The following is an 18,034-nucleotide window of genomic DNA, read 5'->3' as shown; positions in this document are numbered from 1 at the left end:
CACCATATCTACCAATAACTACTTAATTGCTGATGTTTAATTAGTCATCACTGTGTTTCAAAATTTTATAAGTATTTATGTTCTTGAATTTTTCCTTATTGGGTAACTTCAGCTGGAACTTGGTTCAGACTCTAAGTTGAACCTTTGTTTTTCCATTCCTGACTGCTGTGTATTATGAACTGTAGCTTAGGAGGAAGAATGGTACCCCCCCCATCCACACACAAGCTTTAATGACTCACTTATCACCAAAGATAACTCCATAAAATATAATACACTACAAAGCACTCCTAAGTATTCTCCCTAAATAATGGGAAAATGAGAATGAGCATTTTTAGGAGATCAGTCCAATGCCCTGTCCCTAGGTTTTTGTTTGTTTTAATTTGTTTGCATTTGGGTAAGCATATTCTCTTTTATTCTCTCTCTAGAACTAAATCAACTGCATGAGAATTGAACCTATAACCTTGGCCTCATTAATTTACCTTCTATAAAATTGTCCTCTGTGAATTTATGTCCTTCTATAATGAGATTATGAGTGTGATTTTATTCATTCAGTAAACAATGCCAACCCAGGTCAGTGACTACAGAAACACAGAGAGCAGGAGATAAGGCTTCTGCCCTAGAGGGACTAGGGTAAGTTCTCAAGGGCAATGTGATGTCTGCTGAAGCAGAGGTGTCCCCATACTGCCAAGAGAAAAGGGTGACCTGCTAGCAGGACAGGCTCTGTGAAGATGTGGGGGCTTTCGAGGATGGGAAGGGAGAAGAAAAGGCTCCGTTAATATAAATGTTCATCCAGACCCCTCAGCAGGGTTGTTAGCATGTGTGAACAGAAGACTAGATGTCACAGGGAAACCTAGAAGGTTTTCATTGATGGTGACATGAGACAGTGACGCATCTCTGAGCATGGGACTAAGAGCCGAGACAGAGAAAGCCCTCGGAACTGCCAAAGGCCTGAGCTAGGAGAGCAGGGCCATGCAGAGAAGAGGAGAGAGTGCAAGGCTGAAGCAAGAGCACCTGACAGCCAGCTAGTGTGATGACTGGGAGAAGAGAGCCAGCATCCCTGGGCAGGCTTGGTTTGGCTTGCTGTGCTTGTCTTTACCTATAGTCTGAAAATGTTAAATGGGAAATTCCAAAAAATTAAAAATCCATAGTTTTTTTATATTTAAAAATTTCCATCTCCTCCTCTCTTCCTCCCCCTTCCCTCCCCTTCCCTCCATCTATACCCCCCCTCCCTTCCTCTTCTGGCCAATGAGCCATCGGGGTTCCCTACTCTATGTTAAGACCAAGGTCCTTCCAACTCCCTCCAGGTCCAGGAAGGTGATCAACCAAGCTGAGAAGGCTCCCACAGAGCCTGTCCTTTGACTCTTCTCCATAGTTTTTTTTTTTAATTACACACTATTCAGAGTACCATGAGGAAATTTCAGGCTATTCTGCCCCATCCAACATGGGACATGGGTGGTTTCTCTGTCCAACACTTCCTGTGTACAGTACCCTCCTTCGTCACTCAATAGCCAGCTCGGCTAGCAGATCCACTGTCATAGTCTATCACAGTACTTACACTAGATAGACCATATTCTACTTCCTGATGGCCCCCAAAGCACAGTGGGCCATGAGAGGAGACACCACAGTGCAAAATAGCAAAAGACAGTGATGTTTCAGGGCATATCAGAAGCAGCCTATTCATGCAAACATACATATGTATGTATATGTATGTATTGCTATCCACTCAAGACAAAGGACAGGATTTGATCCTGAGTACTCCCAGGGTGCTAGTCCCCTTGTAGAATATTCAAATGTGAAAAGGGAGACAAAAGAGTTTCTGAACCTGGTGTATTTCTGATGTTCACAGTAAGTAGAAGAAAGAAGGTTATGGAAAGAGGGGAAAGCCTGAAGGCTGAACTGGTGGTTATGGAGGTTTAGATGTTCGATAAAAGCTGTTTGAAGACACATTGTGCACGTGACCCTCCAGAGATGGAGTGTGGAAATGAGATGGGAAGATGGCCAGAGGTAGAAATGTGCAGCTGTTGGGCAAGGTGGGAAAGAGCCGATGAAAGAAGATACATGTTAGGTGTGGGATGAGAAGGCTCAGGATGCTGGCAGATAAATGAGGAAATGCTGGTATTCTCTTGTGGGAAGGCGTAAGTGATAATAGAAGGGGGAGGATATTGGCTTTGACTTTTGAGTGTCACAAACTGATTGCTGCGATCTGCAGTTCCCAGTGGACCTGGTCGTGCTGGACTCACCGACATCTCAGTTTGGCTGCTCTATCACGTTGTTTCGCTACTGATGGGTAGGTGTGAGCATATTGTCTTGCTCCAAAGCAGCAGTGGACTATCAGAATTGATGGCATAGTAGGTTCCATGCGGGCTCTGCTGAGGATGCCTCCTGATGGCTCAGGCTCAGTAATACGTGTTGGCTGGGTGCTATGCAAGTCACTTTCTATGTCTGTAACAAAATACCTAGTTTATACGAGTCTTGATGACCTTTAGCTTGTAGTTGGAGAGGTTCCCAAACATGGTCATTTGGCTTCGTCATTTGGGGCCTATGGTGGCACAGTACAACATGTAAGGTGACATCGTGGAGGGGCTTGTTCAACTCTTGGTATTCTGGAAGCAGAGAAATGGAAAGGGGGAGGATTGAGATCCCGCCTTCAAGGGCATCCTGCAACAACCTAACTTACTCCCACGAGGTTCCACTTATTAAAGGTTTTACTGTCTGTGAAGAGTGCTACTCAACTTTTGGGGGATTATTCAAGATCATAAATATATCAGAGGCCTGTTGTATGTCAGGTTCCAGCCCCAAAAGGGGAAAGACAAGTGAAAACCACAAATGAATCTGGACTTCTGCTGTGCCATGGTTTCTGTGTAGATGACACAGACAGCAAAGAAAGCACAGGAAACAAATGACAACCAGAACCAGAATCCTTTGACATCTGGATGGAGAGGACCAGCAAGTCAGAGTCTCCAAGGGAGGAGCATGCTGGGATGTTTGAGGGCAGCAAGGAGCTCAGGTTGCTCATGTGAAGGAAGCATGAGGGAGACAGAAGGGAATAAAGTGATCTGCGGCCTCGTATTTGACTCCATGTGTGTGGAGAAGGTTTGGAATGTTCTCAAGGCAAAGGATGATGGACACAGTGTTCTGGCTTTAGAGGGGAGGAGGAGGAGAAGTGAGAAGGAGAAGATAGCCCTGGAGCATCTCAGAGCTCCACAGAAGTCCCGACTCTTTCAGCTTGGCTAGCCTGTGCCTGGAGGAGTGACATAGTGTGGGTGTATGTTGGGGAGGACCTAGCAGCTTGCATGTGTCAGGTATGTGTATGTGAACAAGCAAGGAAGATTCAGGATGAGTCCAGATCCACTCCCCTCCCCATCACCAAAAATATAAAGGATACTGCCTTAGTTTGCAGGACTATTCAAACAAACCATTACACACTGGATGGCTCTGTTTGGAAAGCTATAAATCCAAGGCGAAGATCAGCAATGTTGATTTAGAGGCCCCTGATGGAGAATGTGCCCTATACCTCCTTCCTTCCTTACGCTGATTTTTTTCAGCAATCTGGGATGCACGTTGGCCTCTAAACACATCTGCAGTCTCTGCCTTACACGTATACGGTCATGTCATTCACTCAGTGTTGGTATCTGTGGCACAGTTCCCTCTTCTGATAAAGAAGCCAGTTGCTGAATTAAGGGCTCATCTAACTCCAATATGCCTTCATCAAAAGTAATAAGCACACCGGCATCCCTCTTCTCCATGAAAGTCACATTCTGAAGAGTTGGGGATCAGGATTTCAGCCTGTGAGTTTAGGGAGCGGTTCAACAATTTAACCCATAGCTGTTTGCATTAATAGATGTAAAGGTGTGGAGAAGAGCAAACTAAGAAGCAGAGAAGAACCTGCGGATTTTGGGGCATGTTGAGTCTGAGGTATAGTTTAGACACCCAGGTAGAGGGGCCAGGTAGAGAGCCAGATAAGCGTTCCGAGGTTCTGAAGATGGATATTGGAAATCCAAAGATACTGGGAATTATTTCAAGCCAAGAACCTAAATGAGATCACAGCAAAAGGAAGTTTGGCCCGAACACATAAGTTCCAAAAAGAATTGAAGCTAAGGGACCAGTAAAAGATCAAGACCCACAAAACATATTGAGTGAAATCTCACATATGGCCTCAGTGGTTTAGGCCTTGCCTTTGACATGCAAAGCCAAATTCAATCCCAGCACCACAAAAGCCAAACCAGACAAAACCCACATGTGCTTGTCATTGTGAGAAGGCAATTATATTTTAATGATGATTTTACATGATATTCTAAATATTTACAGTTGCGGCTTTTCTCTGAAGTGTGCTGTGAGTCAGCCTGAGCATGGACCGAGTTTTCCCAGGCAGTATGTTGCAGAGTCGCTGGTGCTGAAATGGAATGTTTTGAATGTCATAAAGGAGTCAGAGGGCACTAATAAAAGTAATAAAGAGGACTTTTCTCAGGAGGAGAAATCGCTTTGGAGAACGCTGTTTCAATCGTTGATTTAGGAAGGCATTTTCTAGGAAGGCAGTCATGCTATGGTGGGCTGAGCAGCTGAATGTTTGTTCTTTCGCCTGTTTTTAGCAAGAGGGTTGCTCATCCATTGAAAAGTGTTCTTAGACAAATGTGTATTTACATGATCTGACCAGGTTTTGGCAAACTTGCAAAGCAGAGAACCAACCATGATGACGACATGAACTTTGTGGGCACTTAGCGTGTTTACTTTGAGTATTTTTTTATTTTGCATCTACTGTTCACACTCAGCCAGAAGTTGTAGAGCAGCGGACAGCTGAGGAACATAGCACCCCAAGTCCTCTGCACATGTCCAGTGCTGTCTTCTTATCTACCTGACAGTCTGCTTCCATTTCCCTTCATTCTCATGCTTCACAACTCAACTCAGCTGTCATACTTGAGTAGACATTTTCCTGACTCCACTGCACTGCCCTCCCCAGACTGGAGGGTTGAACCCATGACATAGCATCATCTTACCCTGCAGCAACACAGACACTGACAATGTGTGCCCCCACTAGCTTGGGGGCAGAAACCAAGGTGTTTGTGTTTATTTCCTCAGTACTTTGTACAAGACTTATTGGTAAATCTTCAGTAAATGCTTATGGTCCATGAAGGAAAAAGTGCAATTCTCTACCTGCTCAAGACACACCTGCCTAAGCTGTCACTCAAATGTTGTTCCTCATCAGAATGGAAGCCTTTCTGTAGGGAGCATGCCACTAGCAAACCCAGTCATGTATAAAAATATCTAAGGATGGTTTCTCCCAAACAGTGTCCACATAGATGCTTGCTTAAAGAACTACTTTTGTGCCCTCCCCCAAACCCTGCTAGTATGTGTATAGTCAACATAACTCATTGTTCTTACTACCCCAAACCCTGCTAGTATGTGTATAGTCAACATAACTCATTGTTCTTACTACCCCAAACCCTGCTAGTATGTGTATAGTCAACATAACTCATTGTTCTTACTAATTTTAGAGAATACTATCAATACTAAAGCCAGGTAAATATAGTATATATTTCAGGTATCTATCGATATAAAAAATAAAAAGGCTAAAGTTTGGTTTTGGTTTTGCAAATTTATTAAGTAATTTTTCATTCAGTTTTAAGATTATAATTATATCATTTCCCCCTTCCCTTTCCTCCCTCCAAATCTTTTTATATACCTCTTTTTTCTCAAATTCATAACCTTTCTTCATTAATTGTTGTTAAATGCACATACATATACGCATATATAGATATATTTCAATATCATATTCTGTCTGAATAATGTTACTTTTATGTATGTTTTCACTGAAGACTTGTTATTGAATAACTATTGGTGTGTTCTTCCCTTGGAAAAAGTATTTTTTCTGCTTTCGGTCTTCCTTAGTTACCTGTAGGTCTATGAGTAGCTTTGAGATCTGACGCTTTATCCACTTTGGATGTCTATTGGTGCCTTCCTCGTTCAGCTCATGCTAGTACAGTCATGTTGGTGAGACTTTATGGGTATAACTTCTGAAATATTCTCAAGAACAGGAAAAGAAAGGAATGTGTATATATGTGATTTTTCTTGTCTCATCTCTCAGTATTGAGAGACTTGGCTATACACTTTTTTTTCCTTAAGTGTACATATGTGTGTGCATGCTTATATGTGTATTAGGTGAGTGCATGTGCCCATGTGCATACATGCATGTGGAGGTCACAGGTCAATACCAAATTTCTTCGTCTATCACTCTTCATCTTACATATCTTGATATATATACTTCTATACTTTGGCAGGGTCTCTCACTGAACATTATACGTGTGTGTGTGTGTGTGTGTGTGTGTGTGTGTGTATGTATGTACTTCTATACCTTTACATGGTCTCTCACTGAATATGATACACATGTACTTCTATACGTTTACAGGGTCTCTCACTAAACCCAAAGCTTTTTACTTTGACTAGCCAGCTTGCCCTGAGAATCCCATTTTCTCTGCCTTTGAGTCCTGGGATTACAGGGCCCTGCATTTATGTGAGTTCTGAGGATCTGAACTCCAAGCCTCATCCGTGTTCAGCAAGTACTTTATCCACTGAACTGTCTCCCTAGCCTATGTGTCTGCCATTCTTGATGGCATCACTCCCCTGATTTAAATCCTTTCCCTTCATTTTTCTGAATCACTCACAATATGACCCAAAAAGCTGAATTCACTCAAGGGGCCAGGACTGTTGAAAATTTAGAATGCAACTGAACAGAACAGGAGATGTGCCACTGAGGTGACGTTATTTAAATCTTGATTTCTTTCCCTAGCTCTACTTTACGAAGTGTTTCCACCGGTTCCTCAAGACCTTCCAAAATTTGCCTGGTGTGTGGAGATGAGGCCTCTGGATGTCACTATGGGGTAGTGACCTGTGGCAGCTGCAAAGTCTTCTTCAAAAGAGCCGTGGAAGGTAAATGTTCATGTGTCTCCTATGCGTCCTCTTCGAGTGTCCCTTGCTTGCACGGTGCACTTTGCAGGGTTACTGGGAAATTATTGCAAAATGTTTTTGATGTAATCTGTCAGTAATGAATAGTAATGATACCTTATCTTAAAAACTACCAGAGATTTTTTTCCCACTGAGCAGCATGTACTGGGAGCCCTTGAAGTCACCAGCAGAGCCAGCCATTCTGAAATGAGAATTCTGTGTCAATGGGAATTCAATCTGCATGTTCTAGAATAGCATTTTTCAGTAGTCCTGCAGAATTTGTTTTCTCCATTTTCTTGATATTTCCCTGCAAATATATGCATCTGTGCAAATTAAAACTTTAATGTAGGGATGCATATTTAAATTATGTGTGGCTCAGAATATTTCCTCAGCAACTATTCAAACTCCAGGTGCCCTCTTCCAAGTCCCTCCTTTATTTTTGCTGAAGGTTTCCGTGCGAATACTATAAATTAAAAGTTTGGCTGGAGTTGAACGTGTATGTGTAGGCTAGCTTTGGCTTCTGTCCAGGTAAACAACTACTTCTTAAGTCGAAATGCTTGCTTCTGCTTCCCTTTACCCTCACTGGCAAGCAGTTAATTAATATCCGACTTAGGCCAGATGGTTTTATTCATGTTGAAAACTGTCTGAATGGAGAGAGTTCTCACTCTTATTGGAAGAATTATTTTGTCATTGACATTTATGTCTCTAAGAAGCTCCACAGGAAGACCCTGTGAGATTAAATTCTAGAGATCTTTGTGGCGAGCTGAGCTGGTGCCCTGGGACTTGAAGAAGCAGCACCCATAGCTCGCCTTTCTTTTGCCAGAGGCCACATTCATATTCCTAGTTCTGCAGTGTGAAGTTCCTTAACTCCTAGGTTTGTATGACATTATTTGATTGATACTCTTTTTTACATAGTTCTGGGATTGAACCCACAGCCTCATGCATGTAGCCAAGTGTTCTACACAGAGCCACACCCCAGCCCAGTTTACAGTCTTAATTACCTTAGAGTCCCAGAGTGCAGTGTAGAGTTAGTCATGGGAGTTGAGTCATTCTTTCTCAGTGGATAGTCTTGTTACAAATGACAGATAATTCATCTCAAGCTGGCTGGAGCCTAGAGGAAACTCATTGGCCCCCAAGCTGGAAAAGTCATAGCACATACTTCGTTTTGTGTATGCCACAATCTTAAGCCAGGCTGTCAGAACTCCTTGGGCCATTGGCTTTGTTCTGGCTCTAGCCTGCCCATTTTCTCTTGGGCTAGAGACAGGGGGACCAGGCCTCCATTTAAAGTGAGTGGTTTGTTCCTGGCCTGGTGGTTCCTATCAAGGTTGCCATGGAGCTGCCTCAGATCAAACATGGCTCAACTTGCCGCTCTTGTCACCATGAGAGATGCAGAGCCAGACAACTCAGCTCCAAGACCAAGAGTTAGATATGGGCATTGCCCTGAGGAAAGACAGAGCCTATTACCAGAGGGAGTTAATTTTCAGAAAATAGAAAAAATAGATTTTTCACAATGCTAAGGATATCAATCTGGTTTTCTTTCCCTAGTCACACGATTGGCTCAGTATAAGATGAATAGGTTAATGACTTCTGAAATCTTTCTCATTACTCTTGGCACCTTTTATCCTACGATCTCTCCTTCCTCTTCTCACTAGTTAGTAAACTAAGTAAATGACATTAAAAAAAGAACTTTGTGGAGAAGAGCAGGGTGGAGGAGAGAGGGTGGAAGAGAACAGGGTGGAGGAGAGAGGGTGGAGAAGAGCAGGGTGGAGGAGAGAGGGTGGAGAAGAGCAGGGTGGAGGAGAGAGGGTGGAGGAGAGAGGGTGGAGGAGAGCAGGGTGGAGGAGAGAGGGTGGAGAAGAGCAGGGTGGAGGAGAGAGGGTGGAGGAGAGAGGGTGGAAGAGAGCAGGCTGGAGGGGAGAGAATAGAGGAGAGAGGGCGGAGGAGAGAGGGTGGAAGAGAGCAGGGTGGAGGAGAGAGGGTGGAGAAGAGCAGGGTGGAGGAGAGAGGGTGGAGGAGAGAGGGTGGAGGAGAGCAGGGTGGAGGAGAGAGGGTGGAGGAGAGCAGGGTGGAGGAGAGAGGGTGGAGGAGAGCAGGGTGGAGGGGAGAGAATGGAGGAGAGAGGGCGGAGGAGAGAGGGTGGAAGAGAGCAGGGTGGAGAAGAACAGGGTGGAGGAGAGAGGGTAGAGGAGAGCAGGGTGGAGGAGAGAGGGTGGAGGAGAGAGGGTGGAGGAGAGCAGGGTGGAGAAGAACAGGGTGGAGGAGAGAGGGTAGAGGAGAGCAGGGTGGAGGAGAGAGGGTGGAGGAGAGCAGGGTGGAGGAGAGAGGGTGGAGGAGAGAGGGTGAAGGAGAACAGGGTGGAGGAGAGAGAGTGGAGGAGAGCAGGGTGGAGGAGAGAGGGTGGGGGAGAGCAGGGTGGAGGGTGGCAGAGAGCAGGGTGGAGGAGAGGGGGTGGAGGAGAGAGGGTGGAGGAGAGCAGCATGGAGGAGAGAGGGTGGAGGAGAGTAGGGAGGAGGAGAGAGGGTGGAGGAGAGCAGGGTGGAGGAGAGCAGGGTAGAGGAGAGAGGGTGGAGGAGAGAGGTTGGAGTGGCAGCAGGGGCCTCTGTGCTCCCAGCTGCCATCACCCATGCCTGGGTCATCATGATGTCAGAACTCAGACCTGTTTCTTTCCAGAATTTGCCTTTTTATTCTGTGGAAAAAGAAAGTGTTTTAGGGATTCTGGCTTAGTTTCTATTAAATAGTCTCTGTGAAAATCCACCAAGAATTATTTTTGTAACTGGTATAAAAATAAATGGGAAAAACCCAAATATTGGTACTTCATTTTTGTTTATTAGAAAGTAGATCAATTGGAGAGATGATGAGGTTTGTTAAGTGCCTTTTTAGACTATTTATATGGGGAGCTTTGGTGTGTGTGTGTGTGTGTGTGTGTGTGTGCGCGCGCGCGCGCGCATGCACTAAAATATGAGGGTGGCCATGCATTGCTGGGTAAATGTGCCACTGAATCACACCGCAACCCTAAGACTCTCATTAATAGAGTTTATTCCATTCTAAGTTGGGAATTTGACTTTTTGCATTCAGCTATGTGAAGCAAGTGTGGGTTTTATATTTGCAAATTTTGTATTTGTTTACTGTTTTGCCTCTACCCCCCCCCCAATCTCCCGCAAACCCAGACTTTACTCAACTCTTGTCGTTCATTCTTTAAATTTTCCTGAAAACTCTAGCCTTTCTTGTCTCCTATCCATTCCAGCTGTGTTAGTAAAGGGGCGATCGAAACATTAAGAACAACTTAGGTAGTATGTGTGTGTGATTATGTGTAATGCCACATGTGTGTATGTGTGTATACATATACTTCCTTTCTTAAATGTTTGTTCTTTTCTGATTCTTTGATATCCAAAACTCCTCTTAGACTACAACAGAGAATTCAAGGCAGCAGTATGTAGAGGATGCAGAGGAAATGAGAGCCAATTAAAGCTAAAAGGGAGCACAGTACCAAAGAATGATGAGGGGACACTATGCTAGAGTAGACAAGATGTCCAACCACATCCTGAGCTCCATCCCAGCTCAGGGATGCTCCTTGAGATGGTAAGCTCCTCCTAGGGCAGAGGTTCTCTCCACCTGTTGGTCACTGTCTCGTTGGGGGTGACAGACCAGATATCCTGCATATAATTCATAACAGTAGCAAAATGATACTTACAAACAAAGTAAATCTATGGTTGTGGAACTGTATTCAAGGGCTGGAGTATTTGGCAGATTGTGTCCTAGACACCACAGTTCTCAAAGGGCATATGGGAGAGTTCTGTGGAAATTGTTTACCTGGGTTTCTGTGTTGTCAACTGGACTGTGTAGGGTTCCTACCAAGAAGCCTCTGTGGCAATGCTGGTTGGGTGGCATCTTTGGGTGTTACACAGTTGAGGCAAAATTGATAGTCACAAGTCTTTCAGTTTGTCTGTGAGAATTCTTTGGGACAAGATAGTCTTCCTAGATAGCCCAGCAAGGTTTCAGCTACAAAGAACCTCCAATGTATGTTTGGATAAGCACAGCAATGCCCTGTTGGCTAGCTCAAAGCAGTAAATACCAGCCAGAACTAGTCCCCGAATTCATGTTGGCATTTTAACTGCTGATGTGGGACTTCTAACTCTCCTTTGGGCTTTCAGTTGCTTAGTCCTCTTCCAGTAGTGAAATACTGTAACTTCCTCTTGACTGTTCTACGTGGTGATCCCCCAATGAGCAGAGCGGATTAGGTCCCATACTCTATTTTATAGCCTAACTTCCTCCACAGATACCCAGTAGATGAGCAGTGTGTAGGAGGTACAGTTCCCACAAATCAAATAGTTCTGAGGCTACAAAAGGGAGGAGAGTTCATTATTAATAAGGTCAACTGGATTCATGTTTTTGTAAGCAGGCCTGCTAGCTGAAAGGTCACCAAGTTAGATCAACTAAGTCAGGGGCCAACCTCTGTTTATCTTGAAGAAGGAGACTTATAAGTCTATTTCTTTAAGTGAAATTGCCTTAAAGGTTTCATTTCAGGTTATTGTTTATTTTTTCAAATACTAATAGACCCAAACCTCTGAAACTGTACCCCATTCCTTTCGCATTTGCTTCACTATGCTTCTTTAGATTTATTGGTTCATGATTCCATATAGAGAAGTGTTCAAAAGGAAATGTTATAGATGACAAATGAAGAATTTCCCTAGCCCCTTTAAGATTAATGAGGGAACTGAGTAGGTCTAGAAGGAAGTGTCTCATGCAATATGCTCAGGTTATCTCTGTGTGCTTTGTGTGCACTTTTAAGTCAGAGTGTAAGTGAGCAAGTGTGTGTCCTGCTGAAGGCTAAAACTGACCACTGTGTCACAAAGTAGAGACCTCCAGTGGAGGAGACGCAAGCCAGTCTGGGAAGTATTGAGTAATTCACATATATCCTCTGGCTTCTGGCAATATAAAATTAAGGCAATGATAAAGCAAGGAAATAATTTAATGTCCATCAGATGTCTCCATTTAGTAATTTAAGATCAGCCCCTATTTTCCCAGAATTGTATAAGGTTAATTGGTATCCACGTCCATTGTCACTGCCCCCTCAGGCAGGAAAGTCAAAGACTCGCTTACGCTTTCCCATCAAATAGTTTAAAGATTGAATTGACCATAGTCTTTGTTTTACCTGAAATCGGGAACCATGGAAGCTGATTCCATTTACTGTAGTATCTTCACGAACACTCATATATTAGGGTTTTTTTTCCTTTTTTGCTATGATCAAATACCTGACAAGAAGGAGCTTACAGGGGTGGGGCACTTTTGGCTCACCCTTTGAAGGGATATAGCACGTGATATCTAGAAAGACGTAGCCAGAAAGCTGAGGTTGCTGATCATATAGTATTCAGTAAGCAGAGAGGGGCAGGAAATGGGGTTGGCTAAGAAACTTCAGAGCACACTCCCAAGTGACCCACTCACATCAGTTCAGCCCCACCCCAAGGCCATCTCTGCTGGGGAACCAGCATTCACACAGGGGACTATGGGGACATTTCACATTCTAACCATGCTATTAGCAGAAAATGTTGGTTGCTATGCAAGTACACTATGGACATAATATTTAGGCTACCCTGGAAGGTGAGAGAAGGCTTCCCAAAGAATTGACCCCAACGTGGCTTTAGAAAGATTAGACTGGGCAGTGATGAGTGGAGATAAGGGCAGGGTGCGAAGGTCACCAGAAACAATTTTGTGGTGCCACTGTATAAAGTTCAAGGTGTGATGTTATGAAAATGAGGCTAAAGGCACATTTTGGGTCCCTGTCCTGTATTGTAGGAGGCCGCTTGTTTGTTCCCGGATGCCCAGACTTGAAATAACCACTCAGAAACTATATTATTTAAATTACTTCATCACCAAACACGTAAACATATTGCTAGCTAACTCTTATATCTTTTGTTAACTCATTTCTATTATTTCATATTTTACCATGATGTTCATGGCCTACTGGCAAGGTTCTAGCTCACGGCTGGCGTCTTTCTCCTCTGAAGCTCCATGGTATCTCATGACTCTGACTTCTTTCTCCTAGCATTCAGCTTAGTTTAGCCTGCCTAGCTCTACTCTGCCTTATAACAGGCCAAGGAAGTTTCTTTATTCATTAACCAATAAAAGCAACACATATATAGAAGGACTTTGCATACCAGTCCTGGACTGCAAGAAGGAGCCTGAATTCATCCTTCAGAAAACTGAAGCCCTAAATATTTTCATAGCTGAGTGCTAAGCCCAGTGTCTCATTTAAGATCTGGCTGTAATGAGCTACACTTACCAACATGGTGACATATCTGGTGGCTATTCTCATCACTTAGGCAAGAGATCACCTAGAATACATCAAAGCCATGAGGGTTAGAGATGACAAAGGTATCTTAGAATATCATTAGCTCTGAATAGAGGGCAAAGAACACAAACTCAAAGGTGATTTTTCCAGGCTCCATTCCTGGTGGTATTTTCTGAGCCAGAATACTGAGTGGGCATGTCTTAGGGATGTGAGAGGAAAGGGACATTTGTTCTGTATTTTTAGGACACACTGGGCAAGGATCGAGGAACTATAAGGAAATGGCTAATGGGCCCTGTCTTGAGGGAACTTGCAGTATTGTGAGGGGCAGGTAAGGGATGAACATAGCAAATAGGTTAGTTATATGCTGTCTGGAAAGACTGGCAGATGCTGTGTAACCAGAGGGAATAAGAGTGAGCCTTATTTTAGGGTGAGTTTGCGATGTCCGTGGAACACTTGGGGGTGTCTGGCAGGAAGATGGGTGAATGGTTCTGAAGCTTGGAAACAAAGCAAGCCTGAGAGTGAAGGGTTATAATTGCCATCCATGAGCGTAGATATGGTGGCCTGAGACAGGGACACTTAGAGAGACAGACGTTGGAGTTTCTGACAGTATGCGTGGCATATGCATGTGTAAATGATTTGTCGCACCTCCCTTCCTGTTGTTTGCAGTAAAAGCTTAGTTGCTGGGTGTCTGGCTATGTGTGGCCTTCCTCAGCTTCAGGCACTGAGTCTGAGCGTTTTTAATCCCAGCCTTGATTTTTTTTATTCATCCGTGTGCTCTTATTCTTGCTTGCCTTTAGCCACCCGAGGGTCCCTGACAAACATAACGTGGAAGGATGTGATTTGCTAACCACTGCATAAGCAGTGCCCCACATGTGCTGGCGTATTGATTATTTCATAACTAGTATGTCTGTAGGACTCATCTTCATGTATGTCTGTGCCATGTATCTGATTCTCTAGAGTGGAAAATACTTGGCAGCTATTTATTAGAAAATGATGTGACATTGGGGGTGGGAACAGAAAAATAGTATTATCCAAAGAAAGCTCCTTGTATCTTAAAATTCTGAATAAAAGTTCACTTCATGTGGTAAATCTGAGAAATATTGATCAAAAGAAAGCATTTTTCACAGTTATTGCTCATGTTGTTCTGTTTGCCTTTAATTCATCTTCTCCCTCAAAACATGTAAGTAGCTCTCAGATTTCCATGAGTTAAATAAGATTTAGAACAAGTGAAGCAGAAGACAGGAGAAAGGGGAAAGAGGAGCAAGAAAGAGAAGATGAAGCTTGGCATGTATGTGTTGCAGAGGTTTGCCCCAATCCCTTTGCAGAAGCTGCCCTCAAAGCTCACTTACGGCTTTCTCATGACCAGTGGAGACACAATGTCACCTGCCTGCCCTGGGTTTCACATGAGCAATGGAGAGACAGTATCATCTAACCGGCCATGTTGTAAATAAACCTAGCAGAAGGAATTGAGGATATTTTCATGAGCAGCTTTGGCATATTGCCTACCTTTTCCATCTTAATGGTAATGGGAATTGTAAAAATAACATTTCCATTGCCACTGATATAATGTTTGATTTAATAAGGGTTCTTGTTTGGTTGTTGTTGTTTTAAGTGGGGGGTGCATTACTAGGGATCAAATCCAGGTCCTCACACAAGTGAGCAACCCAATCACTTAGCTACATCCTCAGCTCCCAGCCTTCTTGAATCAAGATTTCATGAGCTTGAAAAGGAAATGTTTTTTAGATCTGAACTTTCTAAGCAATTGTCATGACAGGGAAGATATCAACTAGTTCTGAATAAGGCCTAATAGTCTTGTTCTTCAACTCTTGCAAATACTAAATATTTACTGAGCAATTACTTCGTGCTCATTATGACAAGAAAAATATTCTATTTTATCATTTTAATCCCTCAGATAATCTCATGCAGTGAGTAGAACTGGCAATCCCTGTGTTCAAGATCTATCCACGGAGGCATATATAGCTTGTCAAAGGTTGCCCGAAAAGAAGGAAGAGGCTGGGGCTGAAATTTGAACCCCAGACAGCCCAGGTAGCCTGGCACCCTACACTGAGCACATAAGCTGTCCTTGTCTTCGAGTTACCTCGGATCTTAACTATTTTACTTTTTAAGAAAGTGGAGCAATAGCTCAGGCTTGAGTATGGGCACAGTATAATTTAATGGTTATCCTGCTATATTCTAAATAATTAACTCCTACCCATTCCGAGTTGAAATTCTAATTTGAAATACTGTTGCCTTAATGGCAAAAGAAATTGGGTAGTCTCTACTCTTTGTTAAGAAATGAACCTCATATTTTTAAATAGTCACCATTACCATCTTGAAGTAACTCTGTGACATCTTGATATTAATCTGAGAACTTTATGTTTCTATATTTCATTTCCTATGTATGATAAAAAAAATTATATGTGACCTCTGAGAAGGCACAAGGAAACATTGGGAGGAGGTCTTCCTCCAATGAAACTCACTCTTTAGCTGTTAGCTGTCTACTTTACACACACCCACACCCAAATCAAGAGACTAGTCTCCTCCGACATACACTCCTGGAGCAATTAGCATCATGCAATTTGCATGACTTAATAATCTTGAAAATTATTAAGTCCTAAAAATGAGAATTACTGAATTTTCTGAGAATCAATGCCCAGACAGAAGCTTGGGAGGATGGGAAGAGGGGTTTGTTGAATGAGTGAACTTGGAGGGGAGCAAGAACCTGGAAACTTGACTCTGAGGACACCGTCTAGATTTCCTGCAGTCGCACGAAAGCCTACTTGACTAAGGGAGGCCCATGCCCAAGAGGTAGAAGAGCAGATTAAACAAAGACCCTGGGATCCAAGCATGAATAATGGAATGAGAAATCTCAACCTTTCTCCTGACCACAGCAACTTTGTATGGTGTTCCTTACAGAGTGTGTAGTGGGGGCAGCATAGTGGCTTTCTTGTTGTTTGTTTGTTTTTTTTGTTGTCCCTTGATGTAAGTGAGGTCTAGTGGAGGGCGCGCCTTGAAGAGGAGGGGACAAGTGGGAAGGGACTGTGTACAGTGTGGAGTAAGGCCCTTCCTACGTGTGGACTTGGCCCAGCCAAGTGAGAGGGAGGCCTGACTCGGAAGTGAGAAGGGAAAACTGGCAGGACTTACGGTTGGGTAGTTCTGAAGAACGACGTCCATTTTTGACAGAGACTTGAGAAAGCCACCGGTTAAGCATTGGTCACAAGAGTGGAGTTTAGAACTACTGAGGTTACAGGAATTCATTCTCAAAAAGGGATGAAGTAGTCCAGAAAAAAAATAAAAGGCAAAGGGGCAAAGCCATATAAATAAACAAACAAACAAACAAATAAATAAATAAATTCATTTCCTACTAATTTTTGAGAGTTTAAAAATAAACAACACAGTTAGCCATAGCTAGTTTGCAGCCAGTGAGCTTGAATAACGGAAAATCGGCAGCCACCATGGCTGGTAGAAAAAGCATAGGAAGCTACATGGAGAATTCAAAAGTCTATTATGTGTATGTAGTACACGGTATTTGGGTTTTACTCAGTCGCTGAGTCCTTAGCGTGAACTCGCCACTAAGCAGCTGTAGGAGAAAGGCGTCACCAGCACAGATCCCAGTGTCGTTTTTATGGAACGCTGCTACCCACTCTGAGACTGAACAAATAATTGACCGTCTGCTTCCTCTTCTATAAACAAAAGAAAATAAATCTTAAAGCATCTGCCTTGCCCGTCTTAGACAGAAGAAAATAAAAATGGGTACACATATGTTTAAGTGACTTGAGAAACAATAAAAGATTGCTTCATAAACCTGGCTATTAAAAATGCCTTCCCATTATTTAGAACTCAACCAGTATACACTGGTTATCCATAAAGTAGGAACTATTTATGCAACAGTTTATTTTTGGATATGTTAAATACTTGTCATGAAGGAATAAAAGATATAGAAAAGCAAAGATAACTTCCTGTTCTTTCTAGATCATATTTCTGATTTTCTCTTTATTGTTTTTAACTGTATAAAGATTTATAAAATACACTGAAATCTACCGTTCCACTCTCATTGGACAACTTAGTTGTGGAATCAGCACAGAAGCAGCCTAGGTTGAGTGTGTTGTTTCCTATGTTTCTTTGTGTGTATGTAGAATGTATGTGTTTCTTTCTGGGTATGTAGGAAGTGTGTGTGATGTTTCCTGTGTTTCTCTGTGTATGTATGATGTATGTATGCTTCATTGTGTGTATGTAGAATGTATGTGTTTATGATATTTTAGGTGTTAAGATGTATGTGTGTATAGGGTGTGTGTGTGTGTGTGTGTGTGTGTGTGATGGCTCCTGTGTTTCTTTGTGTGTATGTAGGTTGGTATCTTTTAAGTTCTTTGACACAGGCTAGCTGACCTTGTGACCTTAGTCTCCCATCTCACCTCACATCTCCCCGCCTCTCACACGGATGAGCACTGAGATGGTCGACCTGTGTTTACTGCACATGGCTCTTACATGGGTTCTAGGGATTTGAACTAAGGTCTCACATAGAGACTGTGAGAATTTTGCCTACTGCACCATCTCCCAAGCCCACACTATGGTTTGTTTTTAATGTGGCCATAACATGGCATTTCTCCAGTAAACAGACTACACAAATGGATATTGCCATAACTGTGTAATATGAATGGGAAATGACTAGGAATGGAAGGTATTAACAGCCTTTTTATGGAAAGTTTAACTAAAAATTTCTATATAAATAATTTTAAGGGAGAAAACATGAAATATTTATAGAGATGCCACTACAGAATTAAAATCTTTCTAACAACCTTCCCTTTC

General features: G+C 42.9%; 1 protein-coding gene across 7 annotated transcripts in view; it reads left to right on the top strand.

Annotated features, from left to right (window-relative positions):
* Positions 1-18,034, top strand: part of Nr3c2 (nuclear receptor subfamily 3 group C member 2) — a 317,705-nt gene that overhangs the window by 153,483 nt on the left and 146,188 nt on the right. For all 7 annotated transcript variants that reach the window (XM_038312972.2, XM_038312970.2, XM_038312973.2 and 4 more), the window contains one exon: positions 6,785-6,924. In XM_038312972.2, the coding sequence (XP_038168900.1) occupies positions 6,785-6,924 (140 nt within the window). The remainder of the gene's footprint in view (positions 1-6,784; positions 6,925-18,034) is intronic.

Source organism: Arvicola amphibius, chromosome 15, assembly GCF_903992535.2.
Source record: "Arvicola amphibius chromosome 15, mArvAmp1.2, whole genome shotgun sequence".
Taxonomy (NCBI): Eukaryota; Metazoa; Chordata; class Mammalia; order Rodentia; family Cricetidae; genus Arvicola; species Arvicola amphibius.
The sequence above is the reverse complement of the archived record's forward strand: the minus strand, read 5'-3'. Positions and strand labels throughout refer to the sequence as shown.